General features: G+C 59.0%; 1 protein-coding gene across 4 annotated transcripts in view; it reads right to left on the reverse strand.

Moving 5' to 3' along the window:
• Window positions 1-18,183, reverse strand: part of CDH4 (cadherin 4) — a 507,046-nt gene that overhangs the window by 104,431 nt on the left and 384,432 nt on the right. For all 4 annotated transcript variants that reach the window (XM_072735458.1, XM_072735456.1, XM_072735457.1 and 1 more), the window contains one exon: window positions 3,223-3,396. In XM_072735458.1, coding sequence (XP_072591559.1) covers window positions 3,223-3,396 — 174 coding nt within the window. The remainder of the gene's footprint in view (window positions 1-3,222; window positions 3,397-18,183) is intronic.

Consider the following 18,183-nt stretch of genomic DNA (forward strand, 5'->3'; position numbering starts at 1 on the left):
GACACATCCCCGGGGCTGGTCGGGGAGCCTCTGCGTTTGGTCGGCCTCGCCTCCAGCTCCCACCCATCAGCCCTGAGACCACAGCAGGTCCCTCGGGCAGAAGGTACAGAAGCGTCCTTTGCTCCATCATCGGCAGGAAGGAGACGGACTCAGAGTCCTCGAGGGTCGGGGGCTGCGCCGCCACGACGTCCCCTCCTGGCACTTTACGGGCCCGTGTGCGGATGGACACGGATGGGGAAAGTTTCCTGCGTCTGTACTAGGATCGCTAAGCTAAGAAAGTCCGAAAGCCAGAACAGCAGAATATTCTAGTTGTGCGAGGGTCCCTGCCCGAGGTCCCGTGTGTCCCCAGCGGTGTGGTGCACGCGAGAACCCTCGGGTATTCCTTTCAAGCTCGTGCACTCACTTCAATGCTCCTGCCAAGTGCCGGCGAGGCTGACTGGGGCAGACCCTCCCGAGGTTGGGAAATGCGCTGGATCTGCACCTGTCACGCTAGGGCCCATGGGCTACATGTGGCCCACTGCCCGTTTTTGCAAATAAAGTTTTATTGGGACAAGGACACAGCAGTAGTTTATGGATTGCTAGCAGCAGCGTTCGCACTACAAGGAGTTGAGGATTTGCCACGGAGGCCGGTAGGCTGCAGAGTCTAAAATACTGACTGGCCTTTTACAGAAAAAGCCAACCCCTTCCCGAGCTAGAGCAACAATTTTCTACCAAAGCTGATTTTTGACTAGTACAAGCACGAGCCTTTGAATAAGACGGACTCACACAATGAAAAACTCGCTCCCTTTCCAATTTGCTTTTGATCCTAATGACATTCAAGAGGGAGCCTCTGGTCCCAGGGCGTCTTTGGGACACTCTGACACTTGGTCCTCGCTTCCCCTGTAACAGGTCCCCGGCAGCCCTCAGGCTCTGGGTGTGGACAATCACGCAGCCAGGCAGCAGCACTGCTTTCTGGGCCTTAGCTCCTCTGCCAGCAGCCTCTATTGTAGGCAGCCACGGTGAGCTAGTACAAGCCTCCTCTTAAAATACATTTATCTATATTAACAGTGAATCACTAGCGAGACACATCAGGCAAATGACAAGTGCCATTCAGATAGGGGAGCGCCCCCAGGGCGGTGGGTGCGCACAGTGGGGGCCACAGAACCCTCATCCTGTCGGTGGGGTGGCGTGGGGCTGGCGGGCGGGCCCCCAACACGGGATTCCTGGGGATCTACTCCGAGGTCGGGGTTCACGCCTTGAGTGCTTTGCTCCAGTCTGTGTCCACGTCACAGAGAACCTCTAAGCAGTCAGGCCAGGCAGGGGGTACCCTGGGGAGCTGCCCCTCTCAGGGGCAATGAGGTCAGTGGGCCGGCCTCCCTCTGGCGAGTCTGAGACTCTCTTATGCTCCCATGGGACTATGGCAGCCGATGGTTTCTGACACCAGAGCAGAGGGGTTCCCCTAGCAAGCAATTCTGGGACACCTGCCGGGAGCCTACGGTCGCACTATATTCGGACACCAGCTGCGGGAGACCCTGTCCCTCCAGGGAAGGACTCAGACCCACAAGGCAGCTGCCACTCAGGCGCCCACCCAAGGTCCAGCTGTCGCCTGTGCTTCCCACCGTCGGGCTGCAAGTCCGAGGTTCCCAGGACCCTCCTTAGAACTCCGCTCATCCGCTGGAGCAGCCACAGGACGCAGGACACGTTTACTCCACAGATTCTCAGTTTGTTACAAAGAACACACGACGCAACCGCAGGACGAGGAGCGGGAAGGGCGCCGAGCTCCCGCGCCCCCTCCAGCGCCCCAGCCTGAAGCTCCCCAAACCTCGGCCTCCTGGAAGCTTCCCCTCGGAGACAGGAGGCTCGATTGATCAGATTGCTGGCCACCAGCCACTGGGGTCGGACTCAATCTCCACCCAGTGTTGGGGGGCGGGGCTGCAAGCCCCTAATCCTGGGACTGGTTCCCCCGGCAACAGGCAGCCAGCCCCCCTCCTCAGGGGACTTTCCAAAAGCCACTTCATTAACATAACACAAGACAGCTCCAGCTTTCCACTCTGGGGAAATTCCAAAGGTTTTCAGGGCTCCCTGGGGCTTGGGGAGGGCGACCCAAGGGGCTTCCTGTAGCCCTTCACCTTGTCACAGGCAGTGCCCGCAGTTGCAGGTTTGCGGCCGGTCACCGTGGGTGTGGTGAGTGCGGTGGGGCGTCTGACACGGACCCCACTGCTTTGTTCTGCTCCGTCTTTGCATTTTATTTTTTAAAGACTTTATTTATTTGAGAATGAGCGAGCGAGCATGACAGCTGGAGCACGGGGAGCTGCCAGCCAAGGGAGGAGAAGCAGGTTCCCCGCTGAGCAGGGAGCCTGAGGCGGGGCTCGACCCAGGACCTCGAGATCAGGACCTGAGCTGAAGGCAGACGCTCAACCCACTGAGCGCCCCCCCCCCAGCACCCCAGCTGCCGCCCCATCTCTGCATTTTGAATCACACCCCAGCTTCCCGTGGAGCCGAGTGGGGAACAAAACAGGCTAATCAGCCGAGGAAGGAAAGCAAGGCCTTCACGCTGCCCCAGCGACCCTCACTTCCACCGAGTGGGGCGAGGCGTCCACGATGCACCGGAGATTACCGGATGGGATCCTCACCATCATTTCATCAAATTATTGCCCAGATTGGGTTGCAATTTTCTTCAAAGGGAAGAAGGAAATGCTATTTGATGGTCTGGATTTTTGAAATACAGATCTGTAAAGCCAATCCTCCCCTTCTCCCTGGGATAGCACCCTCGTGGCGGGGGCTGGGAGCAGGTGCACGGGAGGAGCCCGCCGGCCGGACGCCAACGCCAACGTGCTGGATTTGGGGTCACAGCCTCATCCCAAGGCTTCTGGCTTCTCGCCAGTATCACGGCCACCATCACAGACCCGCCGTCTCAGTCGTCGTTGGAAAAGAGCGCGAGCACAGAAAGGTGTCAGAGCTCAAAGGCCCCAAGTCGCCGCCCTGCCCCTTCCATCGGCAGGGGCCAGATGACCCACGTCCAGCAGGACCCCCTTCCCGAGGACGCGACGGCCCTCCTGATCTTTCTCTGTCTTGTGCCACCTCGTGACTGAATAGGTTCAGGCGCCAAGTGCAGAGTGTCCCTTGCTCCCGCTTCCCGACAAGCCCGCCACCGACTTGCCAGATCCCCTAGGAGAGGGAGGAGAGGGGCGCTGAGCCCAGACCCCAGACCCTCCCCAGCCGGCAGGAGGGGGCTCCACTTACCCGCACGAGCTGCTGTGGGAAGGGCCCACGGGAGTTCTCTGGCACGTTGATGGGTGGGATGACCCAGTCCCGTTTCTGTCTCCTCAGCCCGTTGGTGTTCTGGTGCTGGGGCCACGGCAACAGCATGTCGTTGGGGGGCTGCGAGGCGTCCAGAGCACCATTCTGCTTTCCTTTCTGTGGTATTAGCCGGAGGGGGGAGAGAAGAGCCAAAGAAGTCTGGTTAAGTTCTGCACAGAGGAAAAGGCATCTGTTCAGAGAATCTGTTCTGTCCTCCATCAACAGAGAAAGACTGGATGATGCCTGGGGAAGTGGCTAAGTGCTTGGAGGAAAAAAAAAATCAAGCAAGACACCCATGTAACAAAATGGATTACGTAATTACACGGCGAGGGAAAGAAACCGTAAAAACAGAAGAATACGTCGCAGAGTGAACTACAGCTTTTAAATCCCTGAAGGATGGGGTAAAAAGATCACCAAGGAAAACACATTTTAATTTAAGACTCTTGTGTATGAAAACATAGACTAAAGACAGTTGACGACTTTGGCAAACATGATTTACAACCAATCTGCCAAAGGGTTAGCAGCCTCACTATACAAAGAGTTCTTACAAATCAATAGAAACACGAGATCTTTCTTTTTGATAACAGGAAAAGGCCATGAATAGAAATCAACAGAAAAATAAAACTCAGTAGGTTTATTAAAAATGTACACATCTTCCTGTAATCAAATAATGCAAATTGAAGTAATAAATCCTCTTCAGCTATCAAACCAACAGGACTAAACAAATGGATCCTCGGGACGGTGGAGTGTGTCGGGGTAGCCAGCAGAAGTGATGGTAGAGGATGTGGGGGCCTGGGGTTGAGCAGACCCGGTGTCTTGTATTTATGTGCATCCGAAGGTTCACTGACTCCGGGCAAGTGGCTTCATCTCTCTGAAATCCAGCTGCTTCTGTTATAAAACGGGGCTGGTAATAATAGCCCTGAATTCACAGGGTTGCGATGGCAATTAAACTGATGAGAGCCCCTGCCTATCGGGCAGCTGCTGGGACTGGACGGTGATGGCACTTACCACTTCTGGGTGCTGACCACAGCCCTCGGCCAGCTGCGTGTGACAGTGACCATCCAGAGCCTCAAAAATTGTCTTTGCTGTCAACTGAAAAAATTTTTTTTAGAAAAAGTCCTGGCTTTGGACCCAATAGCTCCACAGCTGTCCCACAGAAACTTTATGTAAGGGAAGCTCTTCCTATACACATGGTCATTACAGGTGTTTCTATCATAATATGATGCACATATAAAATAATAAAAACATCAGGAAAAAAACCTCTGGAGAGCTGACAGCAGTAAATATGAGCTAAATGCATTATGTGTGTTCATATCATGGGATAGTACAGTCACGGAAGACCGGGACCTGGAGAAATGCCCCTAAAATAATGGTAAGTGGAGAATGGCACCAAAGTGTCCACATAGCCATATTCCCCGCCCCCACCCCCCATTTGTAAGGACAGAAAAAAGATTGAAAGGAAATACATGAAAATGTCAACGCTGGTTTTCTCTGATCACCAGTGAGCTTTATGCTGTTTTATTTTACTTTACTCCTTTTACCATTCTGTGTTTCTGAATGTTACAACGTATATGACTTTCTATAATTAAGGGAACCAGCAGACTTCCATGGCCATGCAAGGCACCTGCATGGATCCCAGGGACACTATGGCACCTGCACTGACCTCACGGACACGCGGCCCATCAGGGCTCACATGACAACAAGAGGCCTGGATGGGGACAGCCCACGGCACCTGGCCACAGTCTACTCCACACCAACCGCAGCGGCTCCCTCCTTGGCCTGAGCTCGGGTCCCTCCAGCATGGCCCCAGGTGGGCTTACTATTGCCCTCCGTGGGCACAGAACCTTGCCCACTCCTTCTGGCAAAAAAGCTGAATAGAAGCACATTAAATACAGACAAAACTGCCTAGTTGATGAAAAAAAACAAGACCTCCTATCTGCTCCCCAGTGCCCGAATCAATGGGAAAACCCAGCCAGACAAGCTCTTAGAAGGAGGGACCCCCATGGGGACTTTCTGCATCAGGGTCCCAGCTGGCGCGGCCTCGAGCCTCTGCAGTAAAAGGCATCTGTGGCATCTAAACCCCAACGCCTCTCACAGGCCGCCCCAACCTGCGTCACAAAGCAGCCACGCGAGGGGAGCCAGCCCGTGGCCCTGACGTCTACGGAAGGGGACACGACACCCACTCCTGTTCAAGTCAGGCTGCAGCTGCCAGGGCTCCTCTTCAGGGTCTAATGGTGACACAGCTATGGGGTCACATCTCTAGGTTCCTCGACGGGCTTCACGGAACTGCATTCAGGACAGTCCTGGCCGCACGCTGTCCCCCCACTGCCAGCGAGGGGATGACCGCCTTCCCCGCCCCGGGGCACTGGGCGCTCCACACGGCCTCCGCCTACACCCCTCTCGCTGATTCCCTAGGAAGCGTCCTCAGGAGGCAGAGCAGCTTCTGAAGGTCACGCAGCTCCGGGGGCACAGGCAGGGATCTGAACGCAGGGAGTCAGACCTCGGGGCCGGAGCACCTGGCTGAGCGCCACCCCTCACTGCTGGGTCTTTGCCTGTGACGTCACACCCCCCTTACCTGTCCTCAAGTTAGGTGTGGGGAGGGCTGGGCACAATGAGCATTCCCGTCCAGAGGTGAGAGTGCGGCCTGCAGGCTGGGTGAGGGAGCCTCCAGGTGACGGATGTGGGCCGCTATCCCGGGCCGGGGCTCCCCACCCACAGGTAGGTAGTTCACCTGTCCCCAGGTACCTGGCCCAGGAGAAGGGCTGGGGTAGTGTGTGCCTGAGGGCAGCCAGCCAGACTTGGGGACCTTGCACGAGACGCCAGGAGCCCCCGCCACAAGCACAGCCTCAGGGAGGGGGTGCTGGTCACCTGTGGCTTCCCCGACGCCCCCCGCCAGAGGGGGTGCGGACACACAGGTCTGCCCCCGACCCTGACCTGGTAATGCTCCGGCGCCAGCACACGCTCACCTGTGCTCCCAGCATTCCAGGCTCAGGACCCTAAAGCGTTCTCATTAAGCCATTTTTGTTTTTTGCTTTATCTTCATTTGCTTCGGATGAGCCTGCGTGGCGTTAATTTCCCTAGTGTTGCTTAAATAAATTGCACATATTTGCCACTATTTTAAAGCTGTGAGACACATGTAATAACAAAATCTGGTGAAAATCAGTGCCAGAGCCGTGCAGCCTCGGCCTGCAAGAGGCACCCGCTTCTCTGGGGGAGAAACGTCCGTGCGGGTCATCGGTCACGGCGATGGAGCGAGCACGTCGTTCTGGACACGCAGCAGCGCCAGGCCCACTCTGCGCGCGGCGTCCAACGCGGCTGCGCGATTACACGAGTTCTGAACCCCGCGTGCGTTACTTGCAGGTGCTCCGGACTTCCTGAGGGACGACACCTGCTGAATTCCCCAGGCGTCCCCGAATCTGTGTTGCGGAGTTGAGGGCGGCTGGGTGTTGACTAATGATATGAACCTGACCTCTGTGCCCCGTTGCTAACACTTACGTGTGTGCACAGGGAAGTACAGGTGTGCACACACACACATGCATGTGTGCAGGAGTGTAGTGTTTGCACATCTCTGTGCATGGTCATAACATGCCACACTTTTCTCAAAACCAAAAGCCCGGCACCGTGACGGGCTAGCCAAAGCCCATCACTGGCTCACCCTAGACGGCTTCATCCAGGCCAGAGGCCTCATTCTTGGTGGGAGTCGGGGGGCTCCTGGCTGCTGGACTGGCCTTTGGGGCCAAGCGAGCTCACAGCTGCAGAACTACAGGGCAGGGAGCCCTGAGGCGGGCACCTGGTCCCGCCATCCTCTTCCTGGACATCCGGGAAGATGTGGTTAAGAGGTCACCCTCCTGGAGCTGCAGACACGAGGATGCTGCACGGAGCCCCCAACCTGAGCACGGCCAGATCCGGGCTCTGCACCCATAACCACCCCTCGTCCTGTGCTTTGGGGTCAAGGACTGGCCATGCCGTCCACACGGAGGCCGGGCTGCCACCCGGGCTGTGCCCTGATCCTAATCCCCGCCTGCTTGCTGCTGGATGCACTCCTCGTCGGTGCCCTTACGGCCTGCCAGGGCTCAGGTCCCGTTTCCCATCTTCCACCAGCCTCCCCACTGGACTCCCCGGCCCACGCATGTCCCCTGGGAAGCCCTGGGCACACGGCAGCTGGGACAAGCCTCCCAGAGCGCGGCCTGTGCCCTCAGGTCCCGGGATGGGTCAGCTCGGGCACCAGATGTGAGGACCTCTAGGTCCCCCGTCCCTGCCCAGGGAGGGCACCTCCCGTCCTGCCCTGGGGGCCGAGGCATCCTTTAGGCCACCCACTCGGTGCAGGGCACGCAGTGGGCAGACTTAAATGCAGGGTTGCACACATTTCCTGAGCACCAGAAATCAAGGGACCCTCAGGCTCTGCCCTCAAAAGTGCACGTGTGGAGTGGCCGGCCAGGAGCCCGAGGGCAGTGAAGACGGGGGCACAGGGAAGCCAGCGGCCGGGGTATCCTCTGCTTTACTCCTCAGGACGGGCGCTGTTCCGCGGAGCAGCGAGCAGCACCGAGCCAGGACCAGGCAGGGTTCAAACCAGCAGCCAGTTACATGCCATTCAATCCGTCTGGGGCGGGCGACACGCTTCGCGGGGTATTTACACCTGGGCAGGGTACTGAGGGGTGAAGAGGAGCTTGTCGGGGGCGGGTGGAGGGACGAGGCTGGGAAGGAGTGGCCAGGAAGAGGTGACGTGGGAGCAGGACAGCATGGGTGCCTCCAGAACCCGTATTAAACTAAAGGGATGTTTGGGGCCTAGAAGAAGAGGGGGAGCATCCCAGGCTCCCCAGTGGGCAGAGCTGGTCTGACACAGGCTGCTCTTTACTGGCCTGGTGAGACTCATTTTGCCCCTTGCACCCCAAGCCATGGCTCCTCTGTGTGGATCGAGGAGACCCTTATGGGGAGGTAGTGGGGGTGATGTTGGGGCACTGGGCAGATGGTCGGGAGTTTCAGCCCCATTTCCGGTTCACAGTGGGGAGAAGCTCGAGAAGAGTCACGCTGGAGGGGGTCCTGCAGGCTGGACTCCCAGGGGCGCAGAGGGGAGGGGTCGGGGGCTTTTGCCGGGACACGAGGGGGTGGTGGCCTGGCCTAGAATGAGCCCCAGGTGTTCAGAGGGACGGTGGGCTTCGGGGTGTCCTACAGCCTTACAGCTCAGGTGAGGGAACTGAGGCAAAAGGAGGAAGGAATTTGCCTGGCTGGTGGGGAAGGGGCTAAGCCAGGGGTGGGGGAGGGGAGGCGCCCCTGGGAGGAGATGTGGGCTCCCTCCTGGATGCTCGAGGCAGGGTTAGCTGTCCCCTGCAATGGGCCCCCTCTGGCCATGGGCAGGCGGAGGGGATTCCACCCTGGTGGCTGCACCGGGCATCCCCCCGGCCATGGTGGCCTCCCCCCAAGAAGGGCAGGGCACTACCTCGGGCTGCAGGAGGGATGGGCTCGCTGCCCTGGACTAGGGAGCAATGGGGTGGGAGGGGTCCCCACCAGTCCCCCCACTACCTTGGGCTCAGGTGTCTCGGGCCACACAGGACACCTGCCCCCACCCCACCCCGCCCCACCCTTCTCGTCCCCTCCACACACCCGTCGTGCCCTGGGTCAGGGCTGCCCGTGAGCCGGTCCTATCTGGACACACCTGGGTGCCCAGGTGCCCCAGACGCAGCCCGCACCGCCCAGTGCACTGACGGGGGGCACTTCCCCAAAGGGGCAGATGAGGGTGTGGAGCGGCCCCCGGTGCAGACCACACGGGCCACTCTCACTTGCGAAGTCCTAGATCTGCTTCTTCAGCAGCTTTTATTTGCAAAGCGTTTCTCGTTTCAGCTGCCTCTCCCTCCGCGGCGCTCCGGGCCGGAGTCACTCTGCCGTCGGTGCTCTGGGACAGCGAATAGCCAGGGGACCTCGTGAGGCCGGGGGCCCGGAGCGGGGGTCCCCAGAGCCGGTGTTCCTAGGGAGGGGATCCCAGACTGGGGGTCCCAGAGCGGGGGCTCCCAGAGCCGGGTTCACAGAGCTGGGGTCCCAGAGTGGGGGTCCCAGAGAGGGGATCCCAGAGCCGGGGTCCCAGAGCCAGGAGCAGGACCTCAGGTGTGCCTCTAACTGTCTCTGGGCCTCGGTCTCCCCGCTCAAGGGGCTGGGTGAGCTCTGGGCATTGGGCGACCTGGACAGCTGGGGTGTGGGCAGTGGGCTGGGGCACCAGGCCGAGGGTCAGCTTCCCCCCACAATTGGGGAGGATAATCTCACTGCCGGGTGGGAGTCTGGAGTCACCGCATCGAAGGACGTCGACTTCGCAAAGACAAAACGGCATCCGGGGCCTCCCCAGGCTGACGGCTGGTCCCTCTGCAGACAGACCGTCTGTGGCACCTGGGCGCCTGCGGGTCCCAGGACGGGTGGCCTTAAGGTCCTTCCGGACTTCTCGTCTGGCCCTGGCAGCTGTCCCCCGGCAGGCTCTCTGGGCCGGGCTCAAGGGCAGGCGTCCCCTCTTCCAGGGATAACGTGGGGAAGCCCCCGCACTCGGCTCGCAGGTTGTTATTTCAGGGAAAGAGTTGGGAGGTGAGGGGCCCGAGGACAGGATGACGGCGCGGCGATGACGACAGTCCTCCGTTTCACCGAGACCGAGACCGAGGCCGCGGCTCACGGGCAAGCTGTGAAAGAAGCCGCCGAGTCCACCGCCGGCCCCGGCCCGGCCGAACCTGCACCCCACAGCCATCTGCGGGCGCTGCCCCCGCGGCCCCCGCTCGGCACAGTATTTTCGTCGGCTCCCGGCAGCTCTGTGCCGCCCGGTCTTGCTCTCCCTGTACCAGAGGATTGTTCTGTGTGTCTGATTATGAGTGTAATTGAGTGTGACTTCCAGGTGAGGTCTTCAGGGACGCCACAGATGAGGAAGAAGCCGGGTCATTTCCCTCCATCATCAATTCACCAGGGAAAGATGAATAATGCAAAACTGACCCGAGGCAGGATTTAAATTATCGCCTTTTTTTTTTTTTGAAAAAAGCGGCGGGGCGGGGGGTGGGGGGGAAGAAAAATAGTGTCAGGGGAAGGCTATAATCATACGCACCTCCTCCCATCTACATGCAAAAAGTCCTAATTCATCATATTTTCTATTATCTAACAGTTCACCTGTTAGGGACACAGAGTTATTAAGAGCCAAGTGTGAGCACTGGCTGTTAAATGGGCTGACTCGTCAAGCATCAGAGGTGAAGGTAAATAGGAAGCATAAATAATCGGAGGCCACGGAGCTCGGGTGGCTTCCCTCGGGCCCTTCCTGCCATCTTGGTCGGGGGTGGGCATCTGCTGCTTCCTAGGTGACTATGTCCCTATTTCCTCGTGATAGGGATGCAGGCGACAGGTCCCGCTGCACCCCTTCCTGACCCAACGTATCAGGTGCTGTGGAGCAGGGAGGGGGGAGGCCCAGCCCCAGTCCAGCCGCATGGTGGACAGGCTCCCGGGGGTTGGAGTCAAGCACCTGCTCTAGAAATGCCTCCCAGGTGCAAAGGGACACGAGAGGAAGGGCAGAGCCTGGGCAAGGCCAAGTGAAGAGTGTCGCGGGTCAAGGTGGGGGCAGTTCCGTGGAAACCCAGGGGTGGGAGCAGAGGGGGAGCAGAGGGGGGGCAGAGGGAGGGGGGTGCCGAGGGAGGGGGGTGCAGAGGGGGCGGGAGCAGAGGGGGCGGGAGCAAGAAGGGGGGTGGGAGCTGAACCGGGCTCCCAGCACAGTCATTAGACCAGGGACACTTGGCGCTTCTGCAAAGCATGGTGGGTAAAGGGAGTCGGTTATCCTCCGGGGAGCAGGGATGGGGTGGGATGCTCAGAGTCGCCCTCTCAGCAGACGCAACTAATATGGAAACTGCCTCAAGATGCCCACGTGCCAGACCCCAAGGGGTGCATTTCTAAGGTGCGCCCTGACCCCCCAAAGATGGGGTCACAGATGACAGCCTGGTGCCCCGACAGGCCCTCCCCCATCCTCAGGTCTGGGGCTGACCTGCTGGATGCTTCCTTCCTTAGCCTCTCAAATTCCTTCCACTTTTGAGAAAGTGGCCTGGACCCGAATCCATCTGAGTTGATAAAAGAATCTATGGAAAAATCTTCCCTTTGTTCCCGGTGGGACATGCCACGCGGGCACCGTGTCTGCTGATGCTCAAGGCTTCTCCTTCACCACGGGGCTCCGGGTGGGCTTCACATGTGCACCCAAGCCCGTCCCCTCGGCGTCCCTGCGGGCCGACTCCGCGACCGGCACTGCAGGCCTGCGGACCCCCGATGCCCGGACACGGCTTCCTCGGGCGGGCGCCGGGCAGACGATGAGGAAGGGATGGGGGCGGGAGAGGGCGACGCTGGGCTCTAACCTCCCTGGGCCTGTTCTCCCGCCTTCCAGGCCGGGCGGTGCACACCCTCCTCTGTGCGGTCAGTGCGCGGCTGAGCGCCGGCCTCCCCGCACGGGGGGATCTGCGCTTGGAGGACAGAAGGTTCTGGGGGCCCCGGGAGGCCACAAGCTTCGTTTTCTCCACTCCCACGAATAAAGCAGCCCTTCTCCCCCGCTCCCCGTCCTTCGTGACACCAAGCAGGTGCCAGTGAATGCAGCCGGTACCTCGTTCCTTTAGCCTCCCTGCTGGGGTCCCGCCCGGGCTCGGAGGCACCTGTGATTCACACGCGCACAGTGACCACTGACCTGTGTCCATCGTCCCACCTGCCTGTTCCTGAACGGCCCTAACAGCTGGGGAAGTAAGTGGCCCATCTCAGACGCAAAAACACGACGAAGGGCCTGGTGCTCCAAGATCACTGACGGCACAGGGGTCTGTGGTCAGGGGGACGTGCGGGAGGCAACGGCCCTCGTGCACTGTGACCTGACCGAGGTGGTCGGTCGTGCTTTATTCCCTGAACATGAGTGTCACTTATGCCTCTCCTCTGTCTCCTCCTGTTTCCACTGCTTCCTCACGGCTTTGGGCGACACGTGCTTCCGTAAAGGAAACACCGCCTCCCCCACCCCCCATGTCAAACCTGGCGCTGATTTTCACTGAAGATAATCAGAATCTTAAAAACAAAAGAAGCACTAAAGTCTGTCCTGATAGTTCATTTCTCTGCCTCCTACTCCCCTTTCAATATGCATTTGAAAAATGGTACATTTTGTTTGCCTGCAAGCATGTATATTTAAAATATTTAACTAGGCTGCTATCTGCAGCCTTCTGGCTGGTTTCCATGGCAGCTAAGGACGGACAGAGTAAAATGGTATTTAACAAACACAAAATAAAACAACGGAGAAACATCTCTGTTCCTCAGCAAATAGAACATGCGAGCCGAGCCGTTCTAAATAAACATTTGCATGAGTTTGGTTCTGAGAGGCGCTGAGCGGATTTTCCGACGTGCGCATGGCCCCTGGGCAGAGGGACGCAGGTGTCATCTTCCCCCCACAGCACTACCCTATTTCTGACTCCTGATCTCTTCTAGGAAGGGCAGGCCGGTTTGCAAATTCCCATGGAAATCATTCCTGGCGTGGTTATTCCCTCGTGTATCCCCGTGGGAGGAGCGTCTTCGTTGCTCACTCACACCCAGGGCATCGGGGAGGGAGGGGCTGGTGTCGTCCCCGCGCACACCTGGGCAGGTGAGGCCCTGGCAGGTGCAGTGACCGGTCACGTCCCCCGAGCTGGCGCACGGCCCCTCTCTGCCCTGCGGCTGGTTAGCGTGAGCGCTCCTGACGCCCTGTCCCACCCGGGCCAAGCAGGGGGACCCAGGTCCGGAAACTGAGCCGCCCCCGTGGAAAGACACCAGTCGGGGCTGCTCAGGCACTTTTACCAGCCGGGGGCTCCTGGTTGGGAAGGTGTCATGCTGTTCCTATTGGCGTCAGAACCACTTTTCAAGAGAAAGGTCACCCCTTGTCACCCTTTGCCTTCTCTCTCCCCAAAAATGAGGATGCGGTTGGCACAGCACCCAGTGCAGGCAGGACAGGGTGCACCCTGCAGGGCAGCATGGTGTGCAGACGGCAGGCTCAGGGGCCGCGGTGAGGCCCAGGATCCAAGCACAGAGGGCAGGACGGGAGACCCCGCCCTGTCCCGACGAGCCCCCCGCGTGTGTGTGTGTGTGTGTGTGTGTGTGTGTGCCCGAGGCTCACACCACGTGTCCAGCCGGGTTGCTCAGCCGTCCAGGCCTCCCCAGCTCACCCAGGACCCCCAGGGCCCCGGCGGTTGAACACCTGTCTCCAGCCCGGGGCCTCTGTGCCTCGGCACTGCCGACATTAGGAACTAGACTGCTCTCCGGGGTGTGGCCTCCTGGGCATTTGCCGGGCGTCCGTGGCCCCCACCTACTTGATGCCAGAAACTCCCCTACCTGCCCCCCCCCCCCCCCCCAGTTGTGACAACCCAAAGTGTCTCTAGGCTCCTCTGCACGCCCTGGTGGGGAACTTGCTCGAGAGAATCAAGAAAATCATACTTGGTTAGAAACATTTTAAACGAAACTACTCTTCATTTTACAGGGGAAAAAAAAAGAAAAACAATCGCAGCAAAAAAAAAAAAAAAAAAAAATTAAATTAAATTAAATTAGCAAGTTAAGCCACACTGTATTACTTTTTTCCCGGAGTTGTTAGCAGTGGAGCCAAATGAATCTTTCACATTGGTGTCAATTAGTGAGAAATATGGTCAGTTTTGTCAGCGTTGATGGCTCTGGAAGGCTTCGAAGAGGACGTGATCAGGGTCGGCCTGAGAGCCTTAGCTCAACCAGTTCCAGTCTCATTTCCTTCTGGAAGGCGCCCCGGGTTGTTCAGCCCCGTAGTCGGTTCTGCTGTCCACCGAGGACGTGGGGGCCCGCAGGACGGGCTCCAGGCCGTGTGTCCGCCGGGTTGGCGGGGCTCAGGCTCACAGGTGACCTCGCTGGGGGTTCTTCTCAAAGCAGAAGCGCCCACGACCGCCTCTCTGTTGTTTCCAGAAACATCTTCAGGAATAAGGATTTTATACTTCACCAAACATCCGGTGGGAGCCACGGCCTGGAGAGAACCACCAACCTGCGTGCATCTGGACACACCTGCTTGATTTTCACTAGAAACACCGACCGGAGGGCAGCCTGCACCCACGCTGCCTCACTCGCGTGCATGCACACGCACACGCACACGCCAGCCCCCATCAGGGGCTACGGGCCCCGGGGGCGGGTGAGCAACGACCCAAGGGCACAAGCACGTCTGCAGTGCTCACAGCTCTCGTGCACACACGCACCTGTGCCGTCTCCGCTCACTACGTGCCCAGGAGGCTGCGTGCAGAGAAGTGTCCCCCGGCGCTGGCCGCCCGGCCCCCCAGGCCCAGACTCGGATGGGCTGAGACGGGATCTCGCCCAAGGACGGGAGAGGCCGGGGCTGGAGGCGGCCTCTGTCTTCTCTCATGCTTTAGGCCTTGGCTCCTAATGTCGCCTTCCTGACCCCTGGACACGGCGGCAGCCTCTGCCCCCTGCTCGGGGCCCGCTCCCAGTTCCCGGGGTATGGGGACACAGAGGCTGGCGCAGGGTGGTGTCGGGCAGCGACACAGCCGTGCTTGGTCCTCACTCCCGCAGGGAACCAAGAGAGGGACTTGGGAGCTTTCTGACCCAGGGGACCCCAGAATCCTCTGAGGGTGCCCTGCCCGTCATGTCCACCTCGAGATCGTGCTCCTGGAGACCGCAGGGACCCATGCGGCCTGTCTGCCCCGGCTGACACGCCGGAAGCTTCCTTGCCTGGCAGTGACGCTTGTCCTCATCCCTTTGGTTTCTGCCCGGCTGCCAAGCATCAGCGAGCTGCCGCTCCTGCCTGACTTGGCTCCCGCCCGGCAGGTCTCACTGGGACAGTGCCAGGCAGAGTCATGAGGCCCCCCGGGCTGTGCCGGTGACCTGTCATCTCCGCCCTGCAAGAGGGCGGGTCGACCCCGGCACCCCGGTGCGTGGGGCCCTTTGCAGCCTGAAATAGTGTCAGCGTTTAGCTTTCCTACCAGGCATGTCCTGCTCACCCGGGGCCAGGAGAGGACAGTCGGGTGGACGTGTCGCCCAAGGGCCGTTCTCTGAAACCGCAGACAGGGAAGCCAAGAGGCCCCTCCGACCAGGTACAACCACCACTCACACCCTGTGCGCCAACAGTTAACAGCCGCCGTGAGTTTGAGGACTTCCGCTCATCCCTGGGGACCCAGCGGTGTGGGGGTGCGGGGCTGCGGGGCCCTGACGTGCAGGGATATAGGGCTTGTGGGGTGCGGGCAGTCCGGCGTGTGCCTGGAGCGGCCCTGTGGGGGGGGGTAAACACACATTAGGGCGGCGGGAGGCTGCCCCCACGGGGCACGGGCGTGGACGCGTCTACACCTCGCCCACGATGGCTGATCGCTGGCACGAGGCCATCCGTCTTCTGGGAAGAGATGATAGAGCACGTCTTGCCACTGTCTGAAGTCACACTCCATCCCTCGGGCAGCACCTCTGACCTGGGTGCCTTCCCAAGGCACCACCTTGCGCGGAAAGCCCCATGGGGCCCCTTTCAGTCAAAACCTCTGAATCTGCAGTGTTGGGGTGCAGGCCCAGGTGCGCCGGCCCTCCGGCGCTCACTTGGGGGCCTTCCTGCCTCGGCCGGCCTTGCCTGAGGGGTCTCACCTCTCGGGTGGGCAGGTGGACGGCAGGAACGGGTCCTTAGCGGGCCGTCTCCAGCGCACCGTGTCGTGACTCCCCGGGGGTCCTTGGTGATGGAGGCGACAGGCTCCTGCCTGCTCTCGGGATGGAGGGGTGACGAACTGTGGGCGGGGTGCAGACGGACGGCAGGGCCTCGCCATAGGGTCTTGGCCAGATCTGTTCTTGCTGTCCTGGGGACTGCGCGGCGGCATGCGGGGACCTGGGGGCGTCTGGAGGCCTGGGCAGGACCCAAGCTCAGGACCCACAGCCCACGTTTGGGGGCCTACACGAGGTCTGTCTGCAGTCCACTCAGCCACAGGCGGGGAGGCCACATGCCTGGTGAGACAGTGTCCTGGGGCCGCCGAGCCAAAGCACCAGAGCCCGGGGCGTGGTGACAGCGGAAGTCTGAGGTCAAGGTGTTGGGGGGCCGTTGGGAGAGTCCGCTCCGGGCCTCTGTCCTCCACTCTGGCGGCCGGCTGGCCGTCTCCACCGTCCTTGGCTGTGGAAGCGTCGCCCTGCTCCCCGACTTCACCTGCGGAGTCCCCCCTGCATGCGTGTCTGTGTCCAGATTTCCCTGCGGCGTCAGCACACGGGCCTGACCTGCGTGTCTGCGAGGCCTTCCGACAAACTCCCCCATTCCGAGTGGGCGCAGGTTAGCACCCCGCAGATGTCCCCGGGGGACGCTTTCGGCCCGTCCGAGGCGGGGAGCAGGAACGCGTGGGGAGACCGTGTCCGCCCCGGGGCCGGCCGGGCGTGGGTGCCGCTCGCCTGAGTGTATCTTTCATAAATGCTGACGTGCGCCTTAAGAGCCAGGATTAGTTTCATAAACAACAGTTTCTTTTTTGCAAATTATACCCACAGGTCCCATTGCCACGTTCGAGTGCGAGCGCAGCCAGTCAGCTGACAACCACGCGCGAACCTTTATCTTCAGTATTTACTGTTAGGCCAGAATATTGCTCCGATTCCTCGGGGGCGATCCAGCACTCCTGTGGGAAATATGTGACCTCATTTGCATTTTCTAATTGAATTGCTATCAGCTTTCCTGCAAGACTGCACAAAAAAATGTTATTCCAGATTCCAGCATGGCTGGTATTACCCACAGAAAGGCTGCCTTTGAATAGTTGCTAAGAGAGGAAACGGGAAGGGGAAAACTTGCCAGATTTTTATGGTTCGTCTCACCAGGGAGCTGTCAGTTTTGTCCAGCTCCACCGAGTCGCCCAAAACACCGGGCAGGAAGGCTGCACTTGGAGAAAGAGGATTCACGGAACCGGGAAATTAGGGGGACCCCGCACGCTGGTCCTTGGGGGATGTACTTCAAAGCTCCTTTTGGCAAGAGCTTCCCGGGACTTTCCATCCTGCACACTGCTCCCTTGGAAAGGGTGCTTTCTGGGTCCAGGACCATTTGCCAGCTGCACCCCTGCTCACTGTGTCCCCATCTGAACTCCCCACCGTCCCCGAACTCAGCCGGGAAGCCCTCAGCATGCATTATAGAAAAAAATTCTGCCCAGAATTGATTTTGGGCGGTGGGGTGGGCTAGGGGTCATTTCACTTTTATTCCTTAAGCATCATCTACTGAAAAGATAGTCCTTCCTCCGTTATCCTAGGTAGGGGCCGGCAAACTTTCTGTTAAGGGGGTCAGATAGTTCAATATTTTAGGCATCACAGGCCAAGAAGTGAAATCGAAGATATTAATATAGGTACTTATACAACCGTTTAAAAATATAGAAACCATGCTTAGCTTGCAGGCCATCAAAAGGCGGGTGGCAGGTGGCAGGTGGCAGGTCAGATCTGGCCGCGGGCTCCAGTGTACTGACCTTGGCCACAGAGCGCTGCTCTTATAAAAATCAAGCGTCTGCACCATGTGCACTGACGGGGTTTCTCAGGCCGTGATAGTGAAGCGAGCGAGTTCTACTGTGTAAAAGCTACTCCTTCCTCCCTGAGGATGATTTTTAAAAAACATGAAATGTTTTTTTCTGTGCTTGCCATTCTGCTCCATTTGTCTATCTGATCACCTTTGCTCCTTAGCCACCCCATTTTATTTTATTTTATTATTTTATTATTTTATTTTTCATGAGAGACATGGAGAGAGAGGCAGAGACATAGGCAGAGGGAGAAGCAGGCTCCATGCAGGAAGCCCGATATAGGACTTGATCCCAGGACCTCAGGATCATGCCCTGGGCGGAAGGCAGATGTTCAACCACTGAGCCACCCAGGCGCCCCTAAACCACCCATTTTAATTACTGCAGTTAATGGTTCTCAAATGGGGGCGATTTTAGTCCCTGGAAACATTTTGCAAAGACT

Source organism: Vulpes vulpes, chromosome 14 (genome assembly GCF_048418805.1).
Source record: "Vulpes vulpes isolate BD-2025 chromosome 14, VulVul3, whole genome shotgun sequence".
NCBI classification, from domain to species: domain Eukaryota; kingdom Metazoa; phylum Chordata; class Mammalia; order Carnivora; family Canidae; genus Vulpes; species Vulpes vulpes.